This window comes from Pneumocystis jirovecii, assembly GCF_001477535.1.
Source record: "Pneumocystis jirovecii RU7 chromosome Unknown supercont1.2, whole genome shotgun sequence".
Lineage (NCBI taxonomy): Eukaryota > Fungi > Ascomycota > Pneumocystomycetes > Pneumocystales > Pneumocystaceae > Pneumocystis > Pneumocystis jirovecii.
Genome location: NW_017264776.1, coordinates 563,805 through 589,909, shown reverse-complemented (window position 1 = coordinate 589,909; position 26,105 = coordinate 563,805). Strand labels below are relative to the sequence as shown.

Here is a 26,105-nt window from a genome sequence, read left to right as displayed (position 1 = left end):
AATGATATTTTATATTAGTCGAAATTCATATGTATAATAAATATATAAAAAAAACGTATTTAGATTTAGCTTTTATATTAAATTTGTTTTTTATTTTAGCAATTTTTAATGATATATTAAATGGTTTATTGTAATATATTTATGACAGTTATATTAAAACTTTATTATTTTATATAATTTATAATTTTAAGGTTCACGATTTAGAATAGGTTTATGAATTTAAAATGAACGAATTGACACAATCTTCTAAAAATAATAATTTAAACCCATCTTTTCCATATTTAGTTGCATCTGAATTTAATTATAATACTAAAACTAATTTTACGAAACAAGTTCAATGGTATTTCATATATAGTAAATAAATATCTTTTTACCATTAAATTGTAGGTCTCCTGATGGAACATGTCTTTTAAGTTCTTCTAATGACAATATTATGCGAACTTTTATTGTGTAAAAATGTTATTGAATTTGTATAATTTTGAATCTGATTTAAAAGTCCAAATAATGTATTAGAACGAAAAGAAGGTAATTGATATTTATAAATTTTAATCTACTTTAATAATATTAGTTTCTAAATTAACTTGCTGTTCTTTTATTCGGTCTGCTGAATCAGTTTATTCTTATCTTTGGCATCCTAAAATGATATTAAATGGTATATTAAGAATTTTTAAAAATATATAACTTCTTTATAGATGTTAATTCTTGTTGTTATTTGGTTTCTGTACGTGATCATCCTATCCATTTATATAACGCTTTATTTTCGACGGTTTATTGAAGCAAGAAATCTGAAGTAATTTAATTTAATTTATAGCTAATAGCTTCTTATCCTCTTATAAATCATTGTGAAAGATTTGTTGCACCTAATTCTTTAATATTTTCTTTAGACGGAACCAGGTTAATCTGTTTTATATAATTATATTGATTAATATTGTTATTTATTTTAGGTTTATTGCAGGCGCTAATAATATGTTGTCTATACATGCTTTAAATATGTATGGTTATGGACCTATATCTATTTTTCGTACTACATCTACAAGGTGCTCTAAATTTTCTTTGTCCCTTCCTGTTCAGAAAGGTATTATTTCTTCGCTTTGTCTTAATAGCCATAGACTTCTTGCTGCTGGAACATTTAATGCTACCGTTGGTATATATTCTAATGAAGGTGATGGTGATATTATTTCTTTTTTTGGCGTTGGTGATGGTGGTGTGACTCAAGTTTTATGGCTAGATGATTATAAATTACTTGTAGTTTCACGTAAATCTGAAAAAATGAGTATATGGGACATTCGAACATTTTCTTGTATTAAAACTCTGGGTCCACGTTTTGCTATGACTCAGCAAAGAATGACTGTAGATGTTTGGAAAAAATATATTATAGCTGGAAATATAGATGGTATTATTAGAATATGGAATGATGATAAAATATTTTTTGAATGGAAAGCGTATAATGGTTTAAGATGAATATTTTAGCATTTTATGTATTTGTTTAATTGTTTCTAGATGTTGTAAATTCATCTGTTGTGCATCCATCTTATCCATTGGTTGCGACTTGTTCAGGTTCGAGAAAATATAACAAAAAATATCTTAAATATGTTGATAATAAAATTTTTTACAATTATGATAATAGCATTAAATTATGGGATTTGTCTAGAAATACTAAGAGTTGTTTAATATAGATAATATGATCATTATTATATGATTTAGATATATAATAATTTTAATGTTGTACTTTTTTTGGTATTAATGTTCTATATGATTTTAATTTTATGTTATGATTAATATATGGTTCAATTAGTATTGTTTATATTATAAATTTAAAATATATTATGAAATGAGTACTATTGTAAATCTAGAAATAATTAAAGTTATGGCTAAATGTTTTGAATGTCATCTTTTGTGTCAGAATTATAATTAACATTCCATTTATCCCATTGAGCTTTTAATGTTTGATTTCCAATACTAAACCACCCAGGAATTAAATTTCTAGAAAAGATTTCACAACCTTTATAATCCTGGATTAGTGAATTTAATAAATCTATTAATATTTAAAAAATGAGTTCAGACATAAAAATTATATACTTTTAATGCATGGTTTTCTTGAATGTAAGTCAGGAACTGCTGCTATTATTCTTTTTGGGAATTGTATTTTTTCTGGTTCTATTATAAATTGTGCAAATATTATTTCTTCAAACGGTTTTCTGTTAAATGAGTGAATGTTAAAAATAGGTTCGCCTATATCTGTGACCTAATTTGATAATATTAAAGATGATTTAGCATAAATATATTATACTTTTAACCAGCACCATGTACCACATTTAACCATTTTCCATTTTTTGAACAGTTTATTTTCTACAAAATGATGAATAGACTTCTTGTTGGTAACCCATATACCAATGAAACCTTTTTTTGTTAATAACTTTTCTATAGGTATCTGATGTATGAATAAAATATTTTATTTTTATATATTTTACCTTCATTAAAAAATAGTTGGATTTTAGTGAAGAATATGCACCTTTTCTAGTTGATGATTTGTTTCTCCATGGTGGATCAAATATAATAATATCAAATGCTCCTTTTTTATGAGTAAAATTAACTAATGAATCTATGTTAATTTCTAAATTTCCTAGAATAAATGATGATTTAGGAGGAATATGAAAAATATTGTTTGAAATATTAATAGATCTTGAAAAAATATCTGAATTAGTAACTATGCGGTTATAGATATCTATCCAATTATAATTATTGTCTATTGTTATTAAAATAATATAAAATATTATGTAAAATGTGTAATACTTTTTAATTCTAACTCATTTAATTCTCCTCCAAGGAGTTTTACTGATTTTAGAATATTATATGAATATAGTGAATTTAAAAAAATATTATTTTCAAGAGCTTCCAATACTTTTATTTTTTCATTTGTTAATATATTTCGTTTTAATGTCCATTTTTTATTTTTTCTAATATGATGTATTTGTTCTAGTGCTTCAATAATTTCATTTTCCCAATATTTATGTTTAAAAATTAAAAATTCTGATTGTTGTAATAATTTTGATTCAGGAAGTTTAAATGGTTTATTAATTGGTTCAACTGACAAAAGATGCGAACTTATTGACATAGGAATATCTAAGAGTATATGAGATGATGATGTTTCTATAATAATGTCTTGATTCATTTTATATATCAAATTATAAAATATGATTTTTATTTTTTAGTAAATTCGATTTATTAATACGTTTTACGTATACTTTATACATTAAATCATTTCAAATTTATAAAATTTTATAATTTTTTTATGACTAAAGATTCTATCAATTACATTTATATAATATATATTATATATATATTTTATATATATAAAAAATAAAAATTCAATATTTTGATATTTCAAAAATGTAAGAGAATGTTATATCTACAATTATTAATATAAATATTAATTTATTCTTATAATAATAATATTGTCTACTAATACATAATATTGTTTATTATTTATTATTAATAAATGTAAAATTATATATATATTAATAGATAGAATCATTTAAAAATATAATATACAATTTACATATACAATTATTTTCAGGTATTTTGTTAAAATATTAAATATGATTTACCAATTTTAAAAAATCAATTTATAATTTTATTTAAATATATCTTTCAATAATTTTATGATATATTGTTTTTGATGTAAAGTTATATATATATAATTATATATATATAATTATTTTATAAATTATATTTTATCAAAAAAATAAATTATACAAAAATTATATATAACGTTAATAAATATTTTATAATACTATATAATACTATATAATACTATATAATATTATATAACAAATATCAAAATCCAAAATTATAATATCATAAATTTGTGCCATATTACTTTTGAGTAATAGCATTCAATATATGAATCAATTTATATAGTATTATTTATTACAAATATTTATAAACTAAATTATATAAATTATATAGAAAAAAATAAAAAATAACTCAACATTTTTTCTTTTTACAACTACTTATAAAATGCTAAATTATACATATTATTTTCTACTATCATTTAATTTATATCATAAATAAAACTATCAAATCCAAATCCAAAAAGACAATACAAATGATAAAATTATATCCCTATTATGATGCCCATTAAAAATTTGAAACATCAATACTAAGAAACTCATGGTTTTTTTCAAAGTAATCATCTACAACTATTAAAATGAATATTCATTAAAAATGCAAAATTAACCTGGTATAAGAACTATTGCCATTATTCAAAAAAAAAAAAAGGGAATATGAATTCATTATCGTTATGTTTATACAATCTCAAAGTATCAGCTAAAATATTATTAAAGATAACATAATAAAAAAATAGCTATTTACTATTATATCTAGACATTTCATTCGAAATATTACAAATTTGTAAAATCTCTATATTGTCTAGATATCATATCAAATTAACACCTTTAATTCACAAACCATTTTCAGAAGCATTATGAAAGGAAGATAAACGAGAAGACTGATTAAGTAAACTCATAAAAAAATTTGAATCGGAACTATCTTTATTCATAACTGATTCATATTTAGTCATATCATCAGTAACTTGTATACGATGTTCATTGTTTTTATATGTCATATCTTCAGATATCATTTCGCAAGATACTAAATGCTAAAGAATCAAAAAAAGCATAAAATAAACTAAACATACATCATTGGAAATCGACTGATTTGATTTTTTCAACATAGCCATTATTCTTTGAAAACCAACTATATCATCATTTGTTCTAGAATTAGAAAAAGAAATTCGAGAATCTTCATGTGTATAATCCAATTCATTTACTAAACCAGTAGTCGAAAACCTAGTGGATAAAAAATTATCATTTGTTGTTTCATCCGAAAAACAAGTATTTAACAAAGAAGTTGAGTTCAATTTTCTAACATTACTTTCAGACTTTATAGAATCAGCGGTAAAAAAATTAAAAAAACGAGATGTCTTATTAGAATTAACATCAGAATATTTTAAAGGATGTGTCAAATTTGACAAAGAGTGTACAGAGTCAAATCCACCATCAACAATCTTTGATTGAGGGAAATTAGGAGAATTATCATAAAAACTTTCATTAGAATCCAAAATACGTTTTTTTTCATGTTCTATAGATAACGTCTTTTGTGAAACGCGCAACGCAGATATTTTATCTTTATTAATCATCTCATCAGAAAAAATTGCATGCTCTAAATTAGAATAATTTTTTAAATTATTATCAAAAATATTAGGAATATTAGTTATATTTTTTATATCTGTTTTCAAATGTTTAAAATCATCGGAAAAATCATTTTTTACCACATTTTCTAAATTCAATATACCAACGCCCTGGATTTCATTTCTATAAAGTATTTTTTTCAACGCTACATCTTCATGGACAATAGGAACAGAGTAGTTTCGACATTTTTTATTACGAAAATCAGTACGTGTTTTATGTTTATAACTCTTCTTTTCTTCAATAATTCCTAAAAACATCAACATATATAAAAATCTATTAACCACTTTCCACTACCTTTATCATCTCTAAAAATTGGTTTATCTATAATCTTAGAATTATCATGTGCCACTCGTATTAAATTTATACGTTTTTCATCATTATTAGCTCTACACCCAAGAGAATCATTAGATTCTAAAGAATTTGTAGTACGTCCAATAATTTTCCAAGAATTACAAAATTCAGTCACTTTTTTCGAATTATCATCATTATTACCAATATTCCTAGCCTTTAAAGGGGCGGAGACAAAAGACATAGAAGAATCACAATCTAGAGTCAAAAGCATTTTATCTGAATCTAAAATAATTAAAAAATATTATACATCATAGATATTGTACCCGAAGTATAAAAAGATTTTTGACTTTTAAATATTTCAATATTACCCGGTCTAAAATAACAAGTAAAAATTAATGCACACTAAAAAAGCAATTTTCAAAACCTTTCTTTGTTGAAAATATCAGATTCACCTTTCATTTTATTATAATCAACATTATTAGATTCAAATCTTAAAAATGATTAGCAAAAAACCATTTTTCTTATTTTTTATTTACCCTATTCCGTCAGGTAATCTATCTGGTTTCTTAACAAAAGGAGAGTTTCTAATATCAAATAGCTGCTCCAGTGAATAAATCAAAGACATAACGATTTTAAATTAACAATTTTTATATATCTAAAATTTTAATAAAAAACGATAATCCAAATCTAATATATTATATATAAATTAATTATGTAGGCGTTCAAATTATATTTATAGTAATTATATATCACTGTATTTTGTTTTTTTTCAACATTATTTTTACATTTTTTTATATTTATATACAGTTTTCAAATTTAAATTATGCAAACGTAAAAATAATCGCATTAGCATCGATTTCAGAGTTTTATCATTGCAAATAACGATCTGTTGCTCAACCCAAGAAACTATTCCATAATCACGTACCAAAGACAGATTAACTTGGTATATATCTAACGCAGAGGAAAAAAGATTAATAATTCTAAACCGAATCTCACTAGTAGCCAATTCAGATGAAAATAAACAACAAAGTAATTCAAAAATATGCCTTTTTTTGTATATCTTATAATCCTAAATCATTTTAAAAATAATAAAAACGAATTAAATTATATTACCATTAATGTTCGTAAACCAAAATTCAAAAACGATATTAACCAATTACTTTGTTTATAATAATTACAAGATCCACTCCAAAAAATATAAAACATGGGAACATCTTGAAAATCAAGTTTTGGTCTTTGTAAATAAAAACGACAAACTTCATCAAATAAGAAATGAGACGGATTAGTTATTATCTGTATAGATAATGCCATAAAAAGAGAAACAACATAAGAAATAGGTCCCAACTCTATACTAGAAATACTTATAGATGACTTCAATACCTGAAAAAACATCAAAATTTGGGATTTCTCGGAAAAATGAATAGTCTAATAACATTAAAAAACAAATTATAAAAAATTAAACCTACGGAAATACTATTTTTCAACACAGAAAGAACTGCTAATGACATTTTCCTCACTTTCATATCATATGAAGATAAAGATATTAAAATATATCCTAATATACCGGAATCAATTAAAAACATAAACGAGAGTTGCTCTTCCAAATTGATATATGCCATAATAAGAGGAAGAAAAAATAAAGGATCGTATACAATTTCAACCTTATTACAATATAAGATTACTTTATCCTTAGACATTTCGAAAAAATCTAAAGACAATTCTTCAAGAGGAAAAAAATATATACTCCTGGTAAGTAATTCAGAAGACAAAGTGATAGTAAGATCAGCCTCAGAATAAAAAAACTTAAGTGGTAAATTTTTTTTTATATTAGATTCAACATTAAAAACAATTTTTTTATTAAAAAAATTATGTCGAAAAGACTCCTCATTCTTTTGCAAAATATACAATAAAACTCGATCAATAATATGAGTAGTGCCAGTATAAATACTACAAATATTTTCGACTATAGATAAAGATGCAAAATTAGAAGAATTACAAGTAAAATAATGAAGTAACTGAACAATTATTAATCTATGTTCAAAGGAAATAGAAACGTTATTATTAATATCTTTCCAGTCATCGCTTCTGGACAAAATCAATAATACAAATAATGTAGAATCATCCATCTTTATATTGTAAATACAAATAACTAACATTATAGAATACTTACATTAAACCCTTTAACAATAACAGAAATAAATCTAACCACATTATATACTAGTATATGGTTCTTAAGTCCAATTTCTATTAAAAGATAAAAATTTTCTAAAACATAATTCGACAATCGTTTTTTCGAAAAAGTAAGATAATCAACTATAAAATATTAGAAGAAAAAAAATACTAATTAAACTCACTAAAAGATTCTAAAAAATCAATAAAACTGCTAGAAAGCCTCTCTTCTGAAAAACATTCTATTAATAACTTTGTAACATTAATAAACCATATTTTGATATAGTTGTCAATAAGTTCATTTCCATATATATACGTCATTAATTCAATTACTTGAACAAATCGTCTATTTAAAATCATCTTATCACATCTTGTACAAAATTTATTGAGAATCTTTTTCCCATCTTCAAACAAATTTATTTTTATACTTTTAAACAAAATCTGAAATAACAGAACACCTTCATCATTTTCATTAAAAAATCCCTTTAGTAAATCATCCTCAACATATTGCAACAAATAAATAAGACGACTCTCTAACATCTTTATCATAGCATAATTTTTATTTTCTAATATGTGATTTTTCCATAAAACATATGCATCAATAATACATAATAAATTAGTCAAAAAAAAAGACGGCAAATTGAAAGTGTTTTTACATTTTTCTACTATTTCGCATAAATTTCCGCACATCATCTCAAAAAAAACAATAGATTTAGCACACAATTTGTTAATTAAATCCAATGAAAAAACATCATTTATATTTTGAAGTGTTAAAAAAAAACCGTTATCTATAAATGCACAAAAATCATAAGCGACATTATTAGCCAAAGAAGAAACTCTGGAAGTTAAAAGTTTAAGTATAATATTTAAATAATAACCATTTCTTAATCCCATATTAAAAATTGAAATAAGATCAGAGAATTCAACAATCTCAATAAAATTTATTGTAAAAAAATAATTAAAAATAAGCTCAAAAAAACCAAAAACATCAGAATCTACAGACCCAAAAACATATATTTCTTGTATATACTTTTCCAAAATTTCCACAGATATAACAGAAAACTGATTTTCTGGCCAATATGGTTTTAATAATAATAAAACTTCATTCCACTATAAACTTAAGAAAATATATAACACTATATTATTTCCATACTTCATTAGAAGATAAAGAGATAGCTCTTATCAATTTATCAGTTAATACACTTATAAAACCTGCATATGTTTTATCTATAATTTCCAGTAATAAATATGAACTTAACGGATCTATAAATTCTACAATAAGATGTACAAATTCTTAATAAAATTAAAATATAAAAAAAAAATGAAAAATCTTACCTTTTGAAAAAGTTTTGATTTTAAAAGAATTAATTTTGCATTTAAAATTTAAATAATTATCTTTCCAATTACTTCCTTCAATTATAATTTTTCTAAATTTCTCAAAGTCTTTAGTATCTTTCAAAACATTACCAATGCTTTTAATTATCTTAAAATATTTTAAAAGAATATCATTAAATTCACATGTAGCTTTTTTATCATCCCTTAAAAGAAGATATATCACCTTTTTTAATGCAATAACATCCAGTAAAGAAACACGAATATATCTGGATTGAATATAATACAATATATCATCAAAATACATAGATAATTGCAATATTTCGCCATGCAAAATAAAGTCAATTAAAACGAAGCTATCATTTAATAAATCACTTTTTGTACAATTAGCAACAAATAATAATATTAAGGATATTACCATGAATATCTATAATTTGTAAAAGAAATATTTTGACATCCTTTAATAGTTAAAAAAAAAACAGGATTTTCAAAAAAAATTTTATCTAAAAATAATAGATCATCTAAAAATCCGATATACATTTTTGTTCTATTAAATATTTGAGCAATTTCAATAGAATATTTTTGCGTTAAATTTACTAATCTAAAACATATTTTTTTTGAAATTTCCCAAATATCTTCATTTAAAGCAAAAAATCCAATAATTCTTGATAACCATGATGCAATTAAAATTTTATCATCATTAGAAGACATGGAATGGAAAAAAAAATAACCCCATTGTTCCAGTAATACAATTATTATTAAACCAGGAAATCTTTGATTAATTTCTAATTTATAATCAAAGATAAAAGCAATAAAATCATCCATATATTTATGAGGAGAATTCATAAAATGCATTAAACTATTTCCTAGAAAATCAACTACAATATCGACATCATTAGAAAAACATTTCACATCATCTAAAGATTTTAATATCAATTCACCAGAATCCATAAACGACACAGAGGAAAACGCGTTAGATGATACTAACAAGCATGATATAAGATCCTTATATTCTTTTTTAAACTCCTCATTTTCACAAAAAAGATAAAATTTAACCAAAGTAGTAAAAATAGAATCTAAATATTCTTATATAATTCAAAAGACTATAAATTTCAAAATTAAATATACCTTGTTTTTTATTCCACCAGTCCAAAATTGGAAGAAATTTATGAAATATACGAAACAAATAATAAAAAATAAGAGAACTATAAACATTTTTTGACATCCCAGAAAACCCTTTTATTAAAATAGAAGAATAATTATGTTTTTGAAGAAAAACAATTTCAGGAAAAAATTCTATATAATACGAAAAGAGTTTTACTATAGAAAATTTTAAAAGACTATTGGATTTTTCCCAAATAGTTTTAAATAGAAAGAAAACAATATGAATATCAGGTAAACGTTCCAAAAACATTTCCTTTAATAATTGCCGAAGTCTTTTCCGTTCAAAAATAAATACATCTAAATTATTTTTATCCAACATAGCTATTATCAGAGAATATTTATTTATTGAAGATAAAACTAAATTCACAGTAAAAAATACAACCAAGTCGTTATTATGCCGCAGCCCTAAAGTAAGCGATACTTTTGTTAATGCAAGAGGAAGAATATTTTCTAAAATACTATTAAGAACTAATTCGAGAGAAATATCAAAAATAGTCATAGGTGGAATAGGTAAAAGAATAATAGACTGATAAATAGAAGATATACTTAACCATGATACAGTTAAATGAGGATCAAAACGAATGTTAATACTAAATTGAGAAGCACAATGTGCAATCAATTCAGGGCATGCTTGACATATTTTTAAAAACAATTCTTGCTGAAGAACATCCTGAGTTATCTTAAGTTTAAATATAAAGACTGACAAAATTTTATTATATATTAATGGATCTTCATTTTTTTTTAAATCAGTTCCTGACTTTGGATACCATCCATTAGATTCAAAACAAACACCCATTCCAGGCCTAGTACATAAAAAGACCAAAAAATTATGTATAATTATAGATCGTGAAACTTCACCATCTGCACCAGAATATAACATAACTAACTATACTTTCCTGAATATCTAATATCTAATACAATTAAACTCACTTTATTCAAAACATAATCATTAAATAATGGTAATTTTATACTACGAGGTATACCCTTCTCAAAAATGACATAACGAGTTATAATATCCAATACTTCTCGTATAAAATCTGTATTATCTCTAATAAGACCAGAAAAAATATCATAGAATATATTTTTATAACTAAGAAGCTCCGATTTCAAAGAAACAGAGCCTAATCTTAAAAAACAAAGTATAAATCTAATCATAAAAATTCTAGGTGTTTCAAATGTAGAAAATTGTCTATTAATTTGAAAAATAACACTATTTGAAGCCTTAGAAAAGCTCTATTTAAAAATCAATTTTTAATTCTCTTATAAAAATAAATTACCCTAAGTATTTTAAAAACAACCTTATGCGAAAAATCAAAAGAATTAAAAATTTCTAACATAAGAGACCCTGAATTGAAATGCAGCATTTCTATTAAAAGCTTCATACCCCTAACAACCAAAAGATCAACATCAGAATTCAGACTACGATAAATAGACTTAATGTGAAAATTCAAAATCCTTTTAATAATTTTATTGCCTGAAGTATAAATGCCTAATAATCCAACAATCCGTATCACAGAAATCATTATTTCCAAAATAATAGAAATAATAGAAAAATTATTATGCTTTTAATTTGTTAAAAATTAATAATTTTAAATCATTATCACCTGATAGAAATATATCCAAAGCTCAAAAATTTCCTGGCATGGTATCTCAGTATTAAAATAAGATAATAATATCTGATAATTTCCTGATTTTTCATTAAGGTATGTTTCACACTCCTTAAAAAAGCTCAAAACCTTCTTTAAACCTAGAAATATTATCTTTAAATATTAAATATTTATTATTACCAATTAAAACAAAAGAAGGATTTGAATACACTTTGGTAGTAACAAAACTTTTCAAATCATCAGCGATTATATTATTCAACTTTAAGTAATTTTTAAAAGAATCTAATGACATAGTAAAAGCAGATAATTAACAATTTTTTTAAATATCGAAAAAAAATTACAAAATCTGACTTCTATAATAAAATAAAGAAAAACAAATTTAAAATAAACCATTCTATATTGTATTAATTTTGAAAACTACAAAAATATCTTAATTTATAAATATTTAAAAAATTTTATAGCTAGATATAAATTTCAACCTATACTAAGAATTCACATTTTAAATACGTTAAAATTTTTAATATAAAATATCCTAAAATTTAATATTAATAGATAATTAATAGATAATAAAATTTTACACAAAATTTCAAATTGAATATAAAAACAATTAACATATAAACTAACGAAAACTTTAAACAAAAAAATATCAAATATATTTAAATCAACTAAATAATCCTTTCATTAAATTTAAATAGCTTACAAATGTTTTATAAAATAAAATTATAAATCAAATAATTTTTAATAATATTTTAATATTTTAACGTTACAAGTTAATATTAAAAATATTATTAAAAACATCTTTTTACGCTTTACTAAATTTCATAATTCAATAAAAATATTAATAAAATTAGTGAATACAAACAATAATCTGTATTTTAATTCTGCAATAGATAAGAAATATTTAAGTTTCAAAACAAACTTATTAAAAATATTTTAAGATAAAGCAATCAATAATTATATATAATTATAAATAAAAATCTAATATAATTGAAACCATAATACAATAAAAAGCTCAGTACTTTTTCATAATTATAAACTTAATATTATCAAAATCCTTTTAAAAATTATTGAACAAACATTTTTTCTCTAATTCATAATGAAAATCAACAGAACAATCATGATCATCTAATTTTATTAGCTCAATTGAAAAGTACAAAATTATAAAACCAAAAAAAATTTCATCAACGTCTATGCTACTATCATTTCCGCTAAATATATCATGATGAATATTACTTGACTGCCCAAGAACCAAAGGCTTAAATTCCTAGTCAAATATATCACACAAGAATATAGTAACAGTAGTTACAAATACTTACAGAATCAAGAATTTTTAATTCCATTTTACGGCGAATAGGTTCTGAAATACCAAAAATTCTACTCAAAGACTGCATTTTCAACTCATATCCTTTGTGCTTAAAACTATTAAGCGCAATTTCAAGAGAATGGTACAAATCCGTATTTAATGATAAAGATCTGGAACCAAATCTAAAAGTATCATGAATAGTTTTTACTGATTGACTTGCTGTAGTTTGTATAGGAGATGAAGAAACATCAGATAATTTATAAAAAAAAGGTATCTATTTATATTATTTTCAAATAGAATTCTTTCTATAAATCTTTACCATGACCCAAAATTATTTTCAAATTTTTTTAAAATATCGAATCAGATTTCAAAAAAATAAAAAAAATCTATTAATTTATATAAAATATCATTATTATAAAATAAAAATATAAACAATACTAAAATAGATTTATGCTAATTTTACTTCTTTTTTTTTTTTTTTAAGATATTACGTTTCATTGCCTCTTTTTTTTCTAAATCCATAATATATGTCTCTGTAATTTTCCATAAACGATTTGAAATATCTGTATTAATATATCCTTTCATCCCAATACTTATATCTTTAGACTATAAAAAATAACCCAATTTTACTTACTCTCTTAATGAACATTTAACAATTAACTTTCCTCCCTGACCAGTTCCACACTCAGAACTCATTAGACAATATAACAAACTTTGAGCACCCTGTTTACAACTTTTCAAAACAACATACCATAAAGGCCACATAAAAATGTACAAGAGAAGCCCCCATAGACTTCCAAAACTCAAAAAACGAAGAGTCATATGAGATCTTACAAAACCTGGATCTACAACATAACAACGTACATTATTTGGAAATTCATCTAATCTTTTATAATTAGACAAACGAGTCTGAAACTCCATTGCAAAATTCATGAGAGCAATTTTTGATGCTCCAAAACATTTCCAAGGACATGATGAAGGATATCCTCTACGATGAAACTCCAAATCTGTTAAATCTAAATCTCCTAACATATAAATAGAACAAATAGTAATCAGTACTCTAACATCTCTCCCAGGAGGCTGCGATCGTAATGCCGGAGAAATTAAGTTTAAAAGATGAAAATGTGCTAAATAATTAATACCCCAATGCAATTCAACACCATCATCGGTAACCAACTTAGGCTTAAATGGAGGCAACATAACACCAGCGCAACATATTACCATGTCAAGTCTTCTTGGAGGAACATTATTAATCCATTTAGTAGCAAATTGTCTAATAGAATACAAAGAAGACAAATTGCAAGTTTCTGCATATATCATCTGATTATTAGTTCGAGACCTTAAATCATTAACATAATCAATTGTCCAAGAATCAGAATTCGATCTAACTAAAAGAATTATATGAGCACCCCTCTCAGCTAACTCTTTTGTAACTTCTGCACCTATTCCAGAAGTTCCACCCTAAGATTCATCATAAAAGACATAAATAAATAAACTAAACATACTGTAATAAGAAATACACTACCATTAAATCTTCTATCTGTTTTGTTGTTCACTCCAGAAAAACACTTTTTTAAGAAACAAAGTAATATAATTAATGGTATACATATATGAATGCCAATAGAAACAACATATTCATGCAATACAGAAGGTGAAAAATTAGCTAGATACACTATAAATGGTATAGGCATATATATAATTACACATATAGAATTTCAAAATCTTATTTTTAAAATTCTGTGTTATCTCGAAACCGATATTTTTTCATACTTTTAAAATGATTATTTTATTAATTAAAACAAAAGAATTCATTTAAAACTTTTTTAAAAAAATAATAAAATATTCTAAAAATTTTTCTTATTTTAATATAACTAAATATTTTATTGTACCATCTTTATGGACGAACTTCAAAAACTTGAAAAATTAAACCTAATAAGTATTATAGCACGAGAACTTGTTAACCATGTAGGCATAGATGATAATGACCTAGTAGAATTTATTATTCATTTACATTCTATTTCTTCTTCATTAGATGATTTTAAAACTAAGTTAGAAGAAGCAGGAGCTGATTTCACATCATCATTTATAGAAAATATTGATCGTCTCATTTTATTAATGCAACCAAAATCAATAAAAAAGAAAGAAGGAAATACCGTAAGTGCAGAAAATCATAATTCTACTAATGATAATGACATGAAATCTCAAATTTTCAAAGGATTGTCAATTCCAGATAAAGAAATTGACTGGTATCAAATACCTGAGGTAGATGTACTTATATAAAAATGATATTTTTTTAAAACATAAAAAGTTATCCAATGACGAAAATAACAAAGAAAAATACATTAGTACAAATAAAAAACGTTGTATATTATCTGAAGATAAAGATCCTGCTATAAAATCTTCTAATAAAAATAAAGACTTTATGTATGAGGACAATTATCAAAACAAAAAATATAAAAAAATAAGTAAAGATATGCCAACTAATAATAATCATCAAAAACTAAGTGACAAACCAGAACTATATAAAATTTATAACGTAGAAAATCCTACAATATTTATTATCTATACTGATTTTTTATTAGGGAAAAGTGTCAGGAATTAAGGATTTTGGAATTTTTGTAACTTTGGACGGTCTTTATAAAAAAGTAGATGGTAAATTTTACATTTTACTTTTATTTTTTTTTATGATTAATTTATATAGGATTAGTACATATATCGGCCATGAAAAAAGAGCACATAAATCACCCATCAGATATTGTTTCAAAGTTCCAAAACGTTATGGTAAAAGTAATAAAAATTGATCAGAATGGACGTATAAGTTTATCAATGAAAGATGTAGACCAGTCTACAGGAAAAGACTTAAACCCAAGTTTATCCGAAAAATCAGTTAATCCTAGGGATTTTCTAAAAATGTCTAGCGATTTTCCAAAAAACTATCAAAATATACCAGTAATAGAAGAAGGTGACTTAAATTATCCAATGAAACCTAGGAAACGCTTAAATTCGTATGAACGTTGGGAAATAAAGCAGCTTATGGCATCAGGAGCTGTTTCAGCATCAGACTATCCAGAATTAGATGACGATTATAATTTACATATCAATGGAAATGATGATTCAGAAGATAATGAAGATATTGATATTGAAGTAAGAGATGAAGAACCACCATTTTTAATAGGACAAACAAAGAGAAGTCTCCAATTGAGTCCAATAAAAATAATAAAAGCCCCTAATGGGTCTATGAATAGAGCAGCAATGCAAGGGGGGCAATTAGCAAAAGATAGAAAAGAATTACGCCAACAAGAGCGTGAAGCAGTAAATAGAGAAGAAGAATTTCAAGATTTAAGTGCTCAATGGTTAGATCCAATGGCTCATGGAGAAAAAACTTTTGCTCAAGACTTAAAAAATACAATATTAAATAAAAAAACAAATGACATTCCTGACTGGAAAAAGGCTACTTTTTCTAAAAACATTTCATTTGGAAAAATAACAAATTTAAGTATCACTGAACAACGACAGGCATTACCTGTATTTAAACTTCGAGCATCATTCGTTGAAGCAGTACATAAGGTATGAAATAAGTTTATAGTATTTAGTTTTAAGGAGCTTTAGAATCAACTAATTATAGTTGTGGGAGATACAGGTTCAGGAAAAACTACTCAAATTACTCAATACCTTGCAGAAGAAGGGTTTGCAAACAGTGGGAAAATTGGATGTACTCAGCCTCGTAGAGTAGCAGCGATGTCAGTTGCTAAACGCGTTGCAGAAGAAGTAGGGTGTCGTCTAGGTCAAGAAGTTGGATATACTATTCGTTTTGAAGACTGTACTAGTCCTGAAACGAAAATCAAATATATGACAGATGGGATGCTTCAACGCGAATGTTTAGTAGATCCAGACTTAAAAAGCTATTCTGTAATTATATTGGATGAAGCACATGAACGTACAATTGCAACAGATGTTCTTTTTGGTTTACTTAAAAGTAAATTTAACCTTTTGTTCATTAGTGAATACTGATTAAATAGAATCTTTAAAAAGAAGGCCAGACTTAAAATTAATAGTTACATCAGCAACACTAGATGCAGAGAAATTTTCTTCATACTTTTATAATTGTCCAATTTTTACTATTCCAGGGAGAACATATCCTGTAGAAATATTATACACAAAAGAGCCAGAAAAAGACTATTTAGATGCAGCTTTAATAACAGTGATGCAAATTCATCTATCAGAACCCCCAGGTGACATTTTATTATTTCTTACAGGCCAAGAAGAAATAGATACTAGCTGTGAAATTCTTTTTAAGCGTATAAAAGCTTTAGGTTCGTCTGTTCCAGAACTCATTATTTTACCGGTCCTAGATCTATTTCAATTTTTAATTTTTCTAACTCATTTTAGGTTTATTCTGCATTACCAAGTGAAATACAAAGTAGAATATTTGAACCAGCACCTTCAGGAAGTCGTAAAGTTGTTATAGCAACAAATATTGCAGAAACGTCTATTACAATTGATGGCATATACTATGTAGTTGACCCTGGATTTGTTAAATTAAATAGCTATGATTCTAAACTTGGAATGGATAATCTTATTATAACTCCTATATCTCAAGCACAAGCACGACAACGAGCAGGTCGAGCAGGCCGTACAGGCCCTGGGAAATGCTATAGACTTTATACAGAATCCGCTTATCATAATGAAATGCTTCCTAATTCTATTCCCGAAATACAAAGACAAAACTTAGCACATACAATTATTATGCTTAAAGCTATGGGAATTAATGATCTTCTTCATTTCGATTTTATGGATCCCCCTCCAATTCAAAGCATGTTGTCAGCTTTAGAACAATTATATGCTTTAGGTGCTTTAGATAATGAGGGGCTTTTGACAAGATTAGGTAGAAAAATGGCAGACTTTCCTATGAAACCATCTCTTGCTAAAGTATTGATTACATCTGTTGAAATGAATTGCTCAGAAGAAATGCTTAGTATAGTTGCTATGCTTTCAGTTCAGACAGTATTTTATAGACCAAAAGATAAACAACAGCAAGCAGATCAAAAAAAAGCCAAATTTCATCAACCAGAAGGTAATTTTCAAATTATTCACTTAATTTAAAACTAATTACAAAAGGCGATCATTTAACTCTTTTAGCTGTTTACAATGCATGGAAATCTAATTCATTTTCAAATGCATGGTGTTATGAAAATTTTATACAAGCTAGAAGCATGAAAAAAGCACAAGATGTCAGACAGCAGCTTCTAAGTATTTTCCAAAGATATAATTACAATGTTGTATCATGTGGAAAAAATTATGACAGAGTCCGTCGGGCATTAATATCAGGATTTTTTAGTCATGCAAGTAAAAAGGATCCTCATGAAGGATATAAAACTATAGTAGAAGGAACACCTGTATATATTCATCCATCATCTGCAATTTTTGGTAAACCAGCGGAATGGGTTATTTATCATGAACTTATCGCTACAACTAAAGAGTATATGCATTGTGTAACATCTATAGAACCTAAATGGCTAGTTGAAGAAGCACCTTCATTTTTTAAAATAGCTGATCAAAATAAAATATCAAAATCAAAACAACGAGAGAAAATCGAGCCATTATATAATAGATTTGCTACAGATCAAGATGAATGGAGAATTTCTAAACAAAAACGCATTGCTCATACCAGTTCAACATTTGGCTGATAAATACCTCATTATATTCCACACAAAAATATGAAAAAATTATTCTGTATAAATATTTTTAACATCTTTTATAAAATTCCAAAATTATTAAAATGTCATTTATAGTAACCATATGCGATTATAACATATTTATTACTATCATTAAATATTTTGAATTAAAACATTCAAATATTAAAATTTAAACATTGAAAAATAATTCTGAATTATTATATAAATGATTAAAAAGCAAATATACAATGATTGTTTTTAATATTTATATGTAAAATTAACTCGGGTTATTAATAAAAGCAAAAAGTTCTCTATGTTTACAATTTAAAATCATATTTAGATATATATTTAGTATTCAAAAAATATATTGTCTTATTTTTTAAATTATACTTTTTTTTTTTTTTTAGAATTTTTTCAGAATTTAATGTTTCTATAATTCTTAATTGATAATTATTAATTTAATATACACTGATTTTGAAATTTAGGATATATAATTTTACAAAAATAAGTTTAAAACTTATCAATATATTTTATAAATTCAATATTTTTCATAAATATACACATATCTTTCAAAATAAACATATTCAAAAATAGATAGTAGATCTTTGCAAAATTTATTAACCATTTCAAATACATAATTAATCTCAAACTTCATTTTCCCAAATTTATAAACTTCTAAATTTATAAACTTCTAAATTTATAATTTTACTAAAATAATTATTAACAAATATTACTAAATAAAATATATATTCTATAGTAAAAAAATATACACAATATATATATATATATGTGATATATTATTTCAAAATAACAAATTATAACTTAAAAAAATATTTCAAAAACTAATTAGTATAATTATATATTACTAATATATTTCAATAAAATATAGTTATATTTTTTAAAATTCAAAATTATACATTCAAAATTAAATGAATTCTATGAATAAATTACAAAATTAAACAAATTTTATATTAATTAAAAAATATTAAAAAAACCATAACGTCTAAGTCAAAAATATAAAAAACTAAAAACAAAAACACAAATAACAATATATTTAAATGGCACCAACTGTAAAAGGAGGTATTTGGAAAAATGTCGAAGATGAGGTTAGCATAAATAATTTAACACAATTTTTTAAATTATTTAATAGATATTAAAAGCAGCTGTAAGTAAATATGGAAAAAATCAATGGGTAAATCTCTCTTAAGAATATTTTTAATATTAATTATTAATATCTAGGCACGAATTAGTAGTCTTCTTGTTCGTAAAACTGCTAAACAATGTAAAGCACGATGGTATGAATGGCTTGATCCAGGGATTAAAAAAGTAAGATTCTAATATATCAAACGATAAAAAGATTTATTAATATTTAAAAGATTGAATGGACAAAAGAAGAGGATGAAAAACTACTGCATCTTGCAAAACTTATGCCAACACAATGGAGAACAGTTGCTACTATTGTTGGTAGAACTGCTACGCAATGCCTTGAAAGATATCAAAAGCTCCTTGATGATGCGGAGATCAAAGAATCTAGTTTTAATCTCGATAGTCTTAGTAATGAAACATCAGCACCAACAGCAGATGATGTACGACGTCTCCGACCAGGGGAAATTGACCCCAATCCTGAAAACAAGCCAGCTCTACCAGATGCAGTAGACATGGATGAAGATGAAAAAGAAATGTTAAGTGAAGCAAGAGCTCGATTAGCCAATACTCAAGGAAAAAAAGCTAAACGGAAAGCGCGAGAAAAACAACTTGAAGAATCTCGTCGGTTAGCAGTACTTCAAAAACGGAGGGAATTAAAGGCAGCAGGAATTAAGTATAAATACATAATTAAAATAATATTACTATTACTAATTAATAACTAGCATCCGACTCCATCATCGAAAAAAAGGACAGATGGACTACAATGCAGACATACCATTTGAAAAAAAGCCTGCACTTGGATTTTACGATACAACGGAAGAACAATTAATTAATGAAACACTTAAAAACAATATAGATTTACATCAACTTGAAGAAAAAAAAAAGGATCAGGAGGATTCAGATAAAAAAAAACGTAAAAAAGAAGAATTTAATAAATCAGCAATAGCCGCTTTCCAAGCTTCTGAAAATGCTAGAAATATACAAAAATTAAAAGATGTTGAGCAATTTAGTAAGAGGAGAAAACTAATATTACCAGATCCTCAAATTAATGATAACGAAATCGATGAGGTCATAAAATTAAATAAAGCAGGAGAATATGCAAGGTCTTTAGTTTCTATGACAGGAAACCAGGCTACAAGAGGATTCATTGGTCAATATTCTCATATAAATACAGCAGTTCCAATAAGAACACCGCGAACACCAGCACAAGGTAAATAATATACATTATATTAACATTCAATGCAATGTTAACATAGAATCTAGATGATCATATACTGATTCAAGCCAAAAATCTCAAAGCATTAACCCAACAACAATCCTCTTTATTTGGAGGTGAAAATACACCCCTTCATCAAACCATAGAAACAGAACCCAATAAAAATTCATCAAGAAACACGCCAATTGTTACACCTAATCCATTAGCTGTCTCACTAACTCAAAATAATATATCAATTAAATCTAATTCAACACCATTTAGGACTCCATACAATAATTTTAATATTAGTCAAAAAAATCTAAATTTAACTGAATTTGCAGATAAAGAAGATAAATTATATGAAAAATCTCAAAAAGAACATTTACGTTCTAAATTTTCATCCTTACCAAAACCCTTAAATGACTTCGAATTAGAACTTCCTATTGAAGAAGATTATATCGATAAGCCAAAAGAATTTGATATTGAAAAAGATGCAGAAGATATAAATAAAGAACATCAAATACTTAAAGAAAAAAGAAAACTTTTAGATTTAAAGAAAAGTAAAGTAATACAAAAGGATTTACCACGACCTCTGATTATTAATATGGAATTACTTCTAAAATGGTTAAAGACAACTCAAGGTGCAGAATTGCTAATTACAGAAGAAATGATAAAGCTTCTTTCTCATGATGCTTCAAGATATCCTATTCTTAAAAGCAAAATAATAGGCACGTCTTATTTTATAGATAATATTGATAATAATTTTATATTTTGTGCCTACAATGAGATTCAAAAAGAAATTAAACAAGATTCTATACCTATTGAACCTTATATAAAATTAATAAATAATAAAAAAGATTTATATAATTTTGATTTTACTTTAGAAAAAGATTCAAAAGACTTAAATAATTTAAAAAATTATTGGAAAGTATAAAAATCTGAGATATTATATTTAAGAATTAATTTTTTCAGAATATTCAAAAAATTATGTCAAAAGAAGCAGATAAAGGGAATAAAATTGAAAAAAAACTTGACATTATATTAAACGAGTACCAAGTACGCTCTAAAATAATATCAAAAAAAATATATGATTCCATTGAAGCAATATCTCTTGCTAAACAAGAATTATATTGTTTTCAAAACTTAAATCTTTCAGAAAAAAAAGCATTACCAAAACGATTAAACTCTTTAAAAAATGATCTACAATTTTTGAAGAGACGAGAATCAAAAGGACAAACAAAATACCAATATTTATTGGAAAAAAAAAAGGAATTTACCTAAATTATATAATCATTTAATTAAAAAAGAAAATATTAAATATACTTTTTTATAATATATATTTAAATATATTTTAAATAATATTAATTTTTTTTTTTTTTAAACCTGTCAAAATTAAATACCTTAAATTTATTCAAGATTAATTATAATATCAATAATTCCAAACATTTTTTATAAACTTTAAACAGCAAAATAGATATGTTACATTTAAATCTTATTGCTTCTAATCAATTTAAAACATTATTTTAAATAAAATAACAACTGTTAGAAAACAATTTTCTATTTATATATTAAAAGGAATACAGCAGAGAACTATAAAAATCAAAAATATCAACATATTTTTAAACTAAAAACGTTATTCTAAAAATAAAAGTATAATAAAGTTAAATTTTTATCATATTTTTAATACAATAATTATTAAAATAATTAAAATAAATTATTAAAAAATAAATTCAATATATTTTGCAATAAAAATTTCATAAAAAATTCAAAAATTAAATAAAATATAAATATATAAAAAAAAGAAATTTCATCTATATTTTTTTAATCTATTTTTTTTAGAATTTTTCAAAAATTACGAAATTCTAAAAATTTTAAAATATTAATATCAAAAAAAATTCAAATCAGAATAATAAAAAATCAATTCAAACGATTTAAATGTAATTTTTAAAAATAAAATGGACGATAAATTTAAATCTTTAAATAATAATAAAGATGGAAATATAGAATCTAATATAAACATAAATAGCATAACATCAGGCATTCGTATAAAAAAGACTATGAAAACAGTAAAAACTATTAACAAAAAAATCATATTTTAAAAATGTTAGAAATTATTTTATAAAAAATCATTGATAGAAAAAGTTCTTGATGTTTCAAAAAAATCAAAAAAAATACCAGGAATAATATATCTCAGCAAAATACCGCCATTCATGAAACCAGAAACAGTTAAGCATCTTCTTTCACAATATGGGGAAATAAAAAGAGTTTTCTTAACACCAGAAAATCATAAAAATCGTCTAAAACGACTTAAATTTAAAGGAAACAAAAAAAAAATGTATACAGAAGGATGGGTAGAATTCAAAGAAAAAAAACAAGCGAAACATGTTGCTAATACACTAAATACATCTATTATCGGTGGAAAACCAAATGTAGGTGTATCTTATTCAATTTTTTATTAATTTTTTTAAGACATATTATCACGATGATATATGGAATATAAAATATCTACCAAAATTCAAATGGAGCCATCTACAAGAACAAATAGGTAAACTAGATTACTATAGGTGCTAATCTAATACTAAACAGCATCTGAAAATGCTTCTCGAACTTCAAAATTAAAAGCAAATATTTATTGTGCAAAACGGGAAAATCAAAATTATATAAAAAATTATGAACATAGCAGAATGATCGAAAATATAAAAAATAAGAAGCAAAAAACCGATGAAAATATAACACCAAATTCACAAACAAGGACTAAATATAAATTTAAACAACGGGAAGTTATATATAACAATACACCCATAAACGCAAAAGAAAAAGATGAAATAAATACAATGTTAAATACAATTCTCTAGAAAATTTCCATCATAGGTTAAATATTTATTATATTTCTTCAGAAATATTCATTTCCCCAATCTCATCAATCTTTAATTTATTAATATTTTATTCTAACTTATCAAAATACTTACCAATTCACTAACATCTATTTCAGGAAACTCCTCACTATCACTCACATCATCTTCAGTATTTGTAGCCATAAATGTTTTTTGACAATTCATTTTTGTTTTATATAAATTTACACTAAATTAAATTTAATAAAAATAATACTAATTTTATCTATACTTTCGACGAAGTTCAATATCTTCTTCAAGATCTTGCAAAAAACACTCGTAATCATCTTCAAAACATGTCTGATCGTATTTTTTCCCATTAGTTTCACTAACACATCAATTTTCTAAACTAAAATTAAATATTTAGTAAATTACCTTTTTTCTTTACTAAACAGAGTTTTGAGTTTCCAATTTCTTATTCTACTTTTTTTCCTTCTACTTGGATAACCTTTCTTTACTAAAATAATCTCTGGAACATAAGCACACGTTTCTTGATACATCTCAAAAATTGAGCTATTAAAATTTGAATTCTCAAGATAATATCCCATAACAATATCCCCAGGCTTTAAAATAGAACCTAAATGACTATAAACAAAATAGGGATTGCTATTTGAACCTAAATCAAATGACCGAATAACCTGGACTTCTGCTAATGCAAACTTACAAGTCACTGGACCAAGTAATTCAACTATATAAATATATAAGAGATAATTAAATAAAATATAAAACATACTATCTAAAACAATAAATTCTACCAGATCTTTGACATTGCACAAAGAAAAAAAAGGCATTTTCCAATATATTGCAGGAACAATATTACCAATTTGAAGACTTCTTGGATCAATAACATGAATAGAATTTCCTACTTTATAACACAAAACTAACTGCCTACAACAAAATTAAACACTAAAATATCATATACAACTTACTCTAAATTCCCCATAGATTTAGCCATGTCTTTAGGTAAACATACTAAATCATCTTTACAAATAGGAACTATAAAGAATTAAAATTGTAGGGTAAGAAAAAATGCATACTAAGCTCTACAGAATATGTGAACTTATAACTGCTAATATTTGATTTAATATCCATAGATATTAACTCTTCACTTTTTTTAGTTTTCACCGGTACTACAGTACTAAGAAATTCTAAAAATTTAATAGCATGGCTTCTATTTAAATAATAAAAATCAAGGCCATCCTTAACCTCTTTAATACTTGAAGCATCTCTATGAGCATGATGTCTTAAAATAAGCTGTTCAAGATATAAAAAAGTCCTTTTATGATCAACTTTTTGTCTAATTTGCACAAGGGCTTTCCATGTATGAGCCGTATATATCCTAGCACAATCTGGGCATTGCTGGTATACCATTGTATATTCCACTTCAAACGTCTGTTGCAAAATTGTAGATATTAACACCTAATAAACTATTAAATTATCTAACTTGTCAAAAAAACAAAATACTTCTTTCTGTATAGTTACTTTAACTTTAATTTTTCGAGAATGTGGTTCTGTCCATATAAAAGATGCATCTACCAATCTAACCTATTAAAAGCGATTCCGCTTTAATAATTTATTTATTTACAATATATACCTTATTTAAACCACGAATTTTTTTTAAACAAAGAGATAAAAGCTCTTTACTTTCTACTTCTGCATACAACCACTGATTCTGTGAGTGCAAAAACCTTCCACATTCTCGACAAGAATGAATTATATTTTCTTTAGATATTCCTAGATCAAATTTATAAGAGTATAAAATTCCCATTAATGATTTAATACCATCAGTAATATCAACATTAACTTTAATACAATCTATACACATTGTTGATAAACTTGAACTATTATTCTTATTAGAAATAAATTAATCATAGAAATAAAATTACGATATTGTAACTCCACAATCACAACATAACATCATCTGAGTATGATTTTCTGAAGACTGAAAACTCGAAAAAGTACCTTCCATAAACTCAGACGCCATTTTACAAACAACATTATCCTCGGCGTGACCCATAATTTTTCCAAAATACAAAACTTTACTCGATGCTCGAAATTACAAAATTAAATATTTTAAAAT

The 26,105-nt window shown here is 24.5% G+C and overlaps 10 protein-coding genes across 10 annotated transcripts; 4 read left to right on the top strand and 6 right to left on the bottom strand.

Moving 5' to 3' along the window:
- Window positions 1–224: 224 nt before the first annotated feature.
- On the top strand, window positions 225–1,676 carry T551_00597 (uncharacterized protein; the record flags this gene model as incomplete). The annotated part of the gene is made up of 8 exons (XM_018372863.1): window positions 225–340; window positions 388–450; window positions 497–525; window positions 569–652; window positions 693–766; window positions 812–894; window positions 945–1,450; window positions 1,501–1,676. 8 exons carry the CDS (start codon window positions 225–227, stop codon window positions 1,674–1,676), a joined length of 1,131 nt encoding a protein of 376 aa, XP_018231199.1.
- Window positions 1,677–1,871: 195 nt separating this feature from the next.
- Window positions 1,872–3,172, bottom strand: T551_00596 (uncharacterized protein; the record flags this gene model as incomplete). The annotated part of the gene is made up of 5 exons (XM_018372862.1): window positions 1,872–2,035; window positions 2,080–2,245; window positions 2,291–2,431; window positions 2,472–2,746; window positions 2,794–3,172. The coding sequence occupies 5 exons, from the start codon at window positions 3,170–3,172 to the stop codon at window positions 1,872–1,874; spliced, it is 1,125 nt and encodes a 374-aa protein (XP_018231198.1).
- A 1,194-nt stretch (window positions 3,173–4,366) lies between these two features.
- Window positions 4,367–6,168, bottom strand: T551_00595 (uncharacterized protein; the record flags this gene model as incomplete). The annotated part of the gene is made up of 7 exons (XM_018372861.1): window positions 4,367–4,422; window positions 4,471–4,660; window positions 4,700–5,499; window positions 5,547–5,825; window positions 5,867–5,916; window positions 5,968–6,033; window positions 6,080–6,168. The coding sequence occupies 7 exons, from the start codon at window positions 6,166–6,168 to the stop codon at window positions 4,367–4,369; spliced, it is 1,530 nt and encodes a 509-aa protein (XP_018231197.1).
- Window positions 6,169–6,324: 156 nt separating this feature from the next.
- On the bottom strand, window positions 6,325–12,107 carry T551_00594 (uncharacterized protein; the record flags this gene model as incomplete). The annotated part of the gene is made up of 13 exons (XM_018372860.1): window positions 6,325–6,612; window positions 6,657–6,968; window positions 7,010–7,669; window positions 7,714–7,856; window positions 7,898–8,822; window positions 8,866–9,005; window positions 9,048–9,418; window positions 9,463–10,129; window positions 10,173–11,094; window positions 11,139–11,441; window positions 11,486–11,770; window positions 11,813–11,955; window positions 11,996–12,107. The coding sequence occupies 13 exons, from the start codon at window positions 12,105–12,107 to the stop codon at window positions 6,325–6,327; spliced, it is 5,271 nt and encodes a 1,756-aa protein (XP_018231196.1).
- Window positions 12,108–12,872: 765 nt separating this feature from the next.
- Window positions 12,873–13,392, bottom strand: T551_00593 (uncharacterized protein; the record flags this gene model as incomplete). The annotated part of the gene is made up of 2 exons (XM_018372859.1): window positions 12,873–13,079; window positions 13,132–13,392. Coding segments are annotated over 2 exons (468 nt in total), but the record flags the coding sequence as incomplete, so codon positions are not given.
- A 159-nt stretch (window positions 13,393–13,551) lies between these two features.
- Window positions 13,552–14,809, bottom strand: T551_00592 (uncharacterized protein; the record flags this gene model as incomplete). The annotated part of the gene is made up of 3 exons (XM_018372858.1): window positions 13,552–13,710; window positions 13,753–14,579; window positions 14,624–14,809. 3 exons carry the CDS (start codon window positions 14,807–14,809, stop codon window positions 13,578–13,580), a joined length of 1,146 nt encoding a protein of 381 aa, XP_018231194.1. The 3' UTR covers window positions 13,552–13,577.
- A 205-nt stretch (window positions 14,810–15,014) lies between these two features.
- On the top strand, window positions 15,015–18,805 carry T551_00591 (uncharacterized protein; the record flags this gene model as incomplete). Its single annotated transcript, XM_018372857.1, has 8 exons — window positions 15,015–15,380; window positions 15,427–15,654; window positions 15,701–15,770; window positions 15,820–16,685; window positions 16,728–17,094; window positions 17,138–17,463; window positions 17,508–18,192; window positions 18,237–18,805. 8 exons carry the CDS (start codon window positions 15,015–15,017, stop codon window positions 18,803–18,805), a joined length of 3,477 nt encoding a protein of 1,158 aa, XP_018231193.1.
- Window positions 18,806–19,851: 1,046 nt separating this feature from the next.
- Window positions 19,852–22,415, top strand: T551_00590 (uncharacterized protein; the record flags this gene model as incomplete). The annotated part of the gene is made up of 7 exons (XM_018372856.1): window positions 19,852–19,899; window positions 19,944–19,985; window positions 20,033–20,119; window positions 20,170–20,612; window positions 20,662–21,149; window positions 21,203–22,062; window positions 22,107–22,415. The coding sequence occupies 7 exons, from the start codon at window positions 19,852–19,854 to the stop codon at window positions 22,413–22,415; spliced, it is 2,277 nt and encodes a 758-aa protein (XP_018231192.1).
- A 674-nt stretch (window positions 22,416–23,089) lies between these two features.
- On the top strand, window positions 23,090–23,989 carry T551_00589 (RNA-binding ATPase activator ESF2; the record flags this gene model as incomplete). Its single annotated transcript, XM_018372855.1, has 4 exons — window positions 23,090–23,200; window positions 23,243–23,563; window positions 23,604–23,679; window positions 23,721–23,989. 4 exons carry the CDS (start codon window positions 23,090–23,092, stop codon window positions 23,987–23,989), a joined length of 777 nt encoding a protein of 258 aa, XP_018231191.1.
- Window positions 23,990–24,017: 28 nt separating this feature from the next.
- Window positions 24,018–26,042, bottom strand: T551_00588 (ribosome-binding protein NMD3; the record flags this gene model as incomplete). The annotated part of the gene is made up of 11 exons (XM_018372854.1): window positions 24,018–24,059; window positions 24,104–24,215; window positions 24,258–24,353; window positions 24,401–24,713; window positions 24,759–24,913; window positions 24,955–25,021; window positions 25,063–25,444; window positions 25,490–25,570; window positions 25,620–25,759; window positions 25,808–25,866; window positions 25,912–26,042. The coding sequence occupies 11 exons, from the start codon at window positions 26,040–26,042 to the stop codon at window positions 24,018–24,020; spliced, it is 1,578 nt and encodes a 525-aa protein (XP_018231190.1).
- Between the last annotated feature and the right edge of the window lie 63 nt (window positions 26,043–26,105).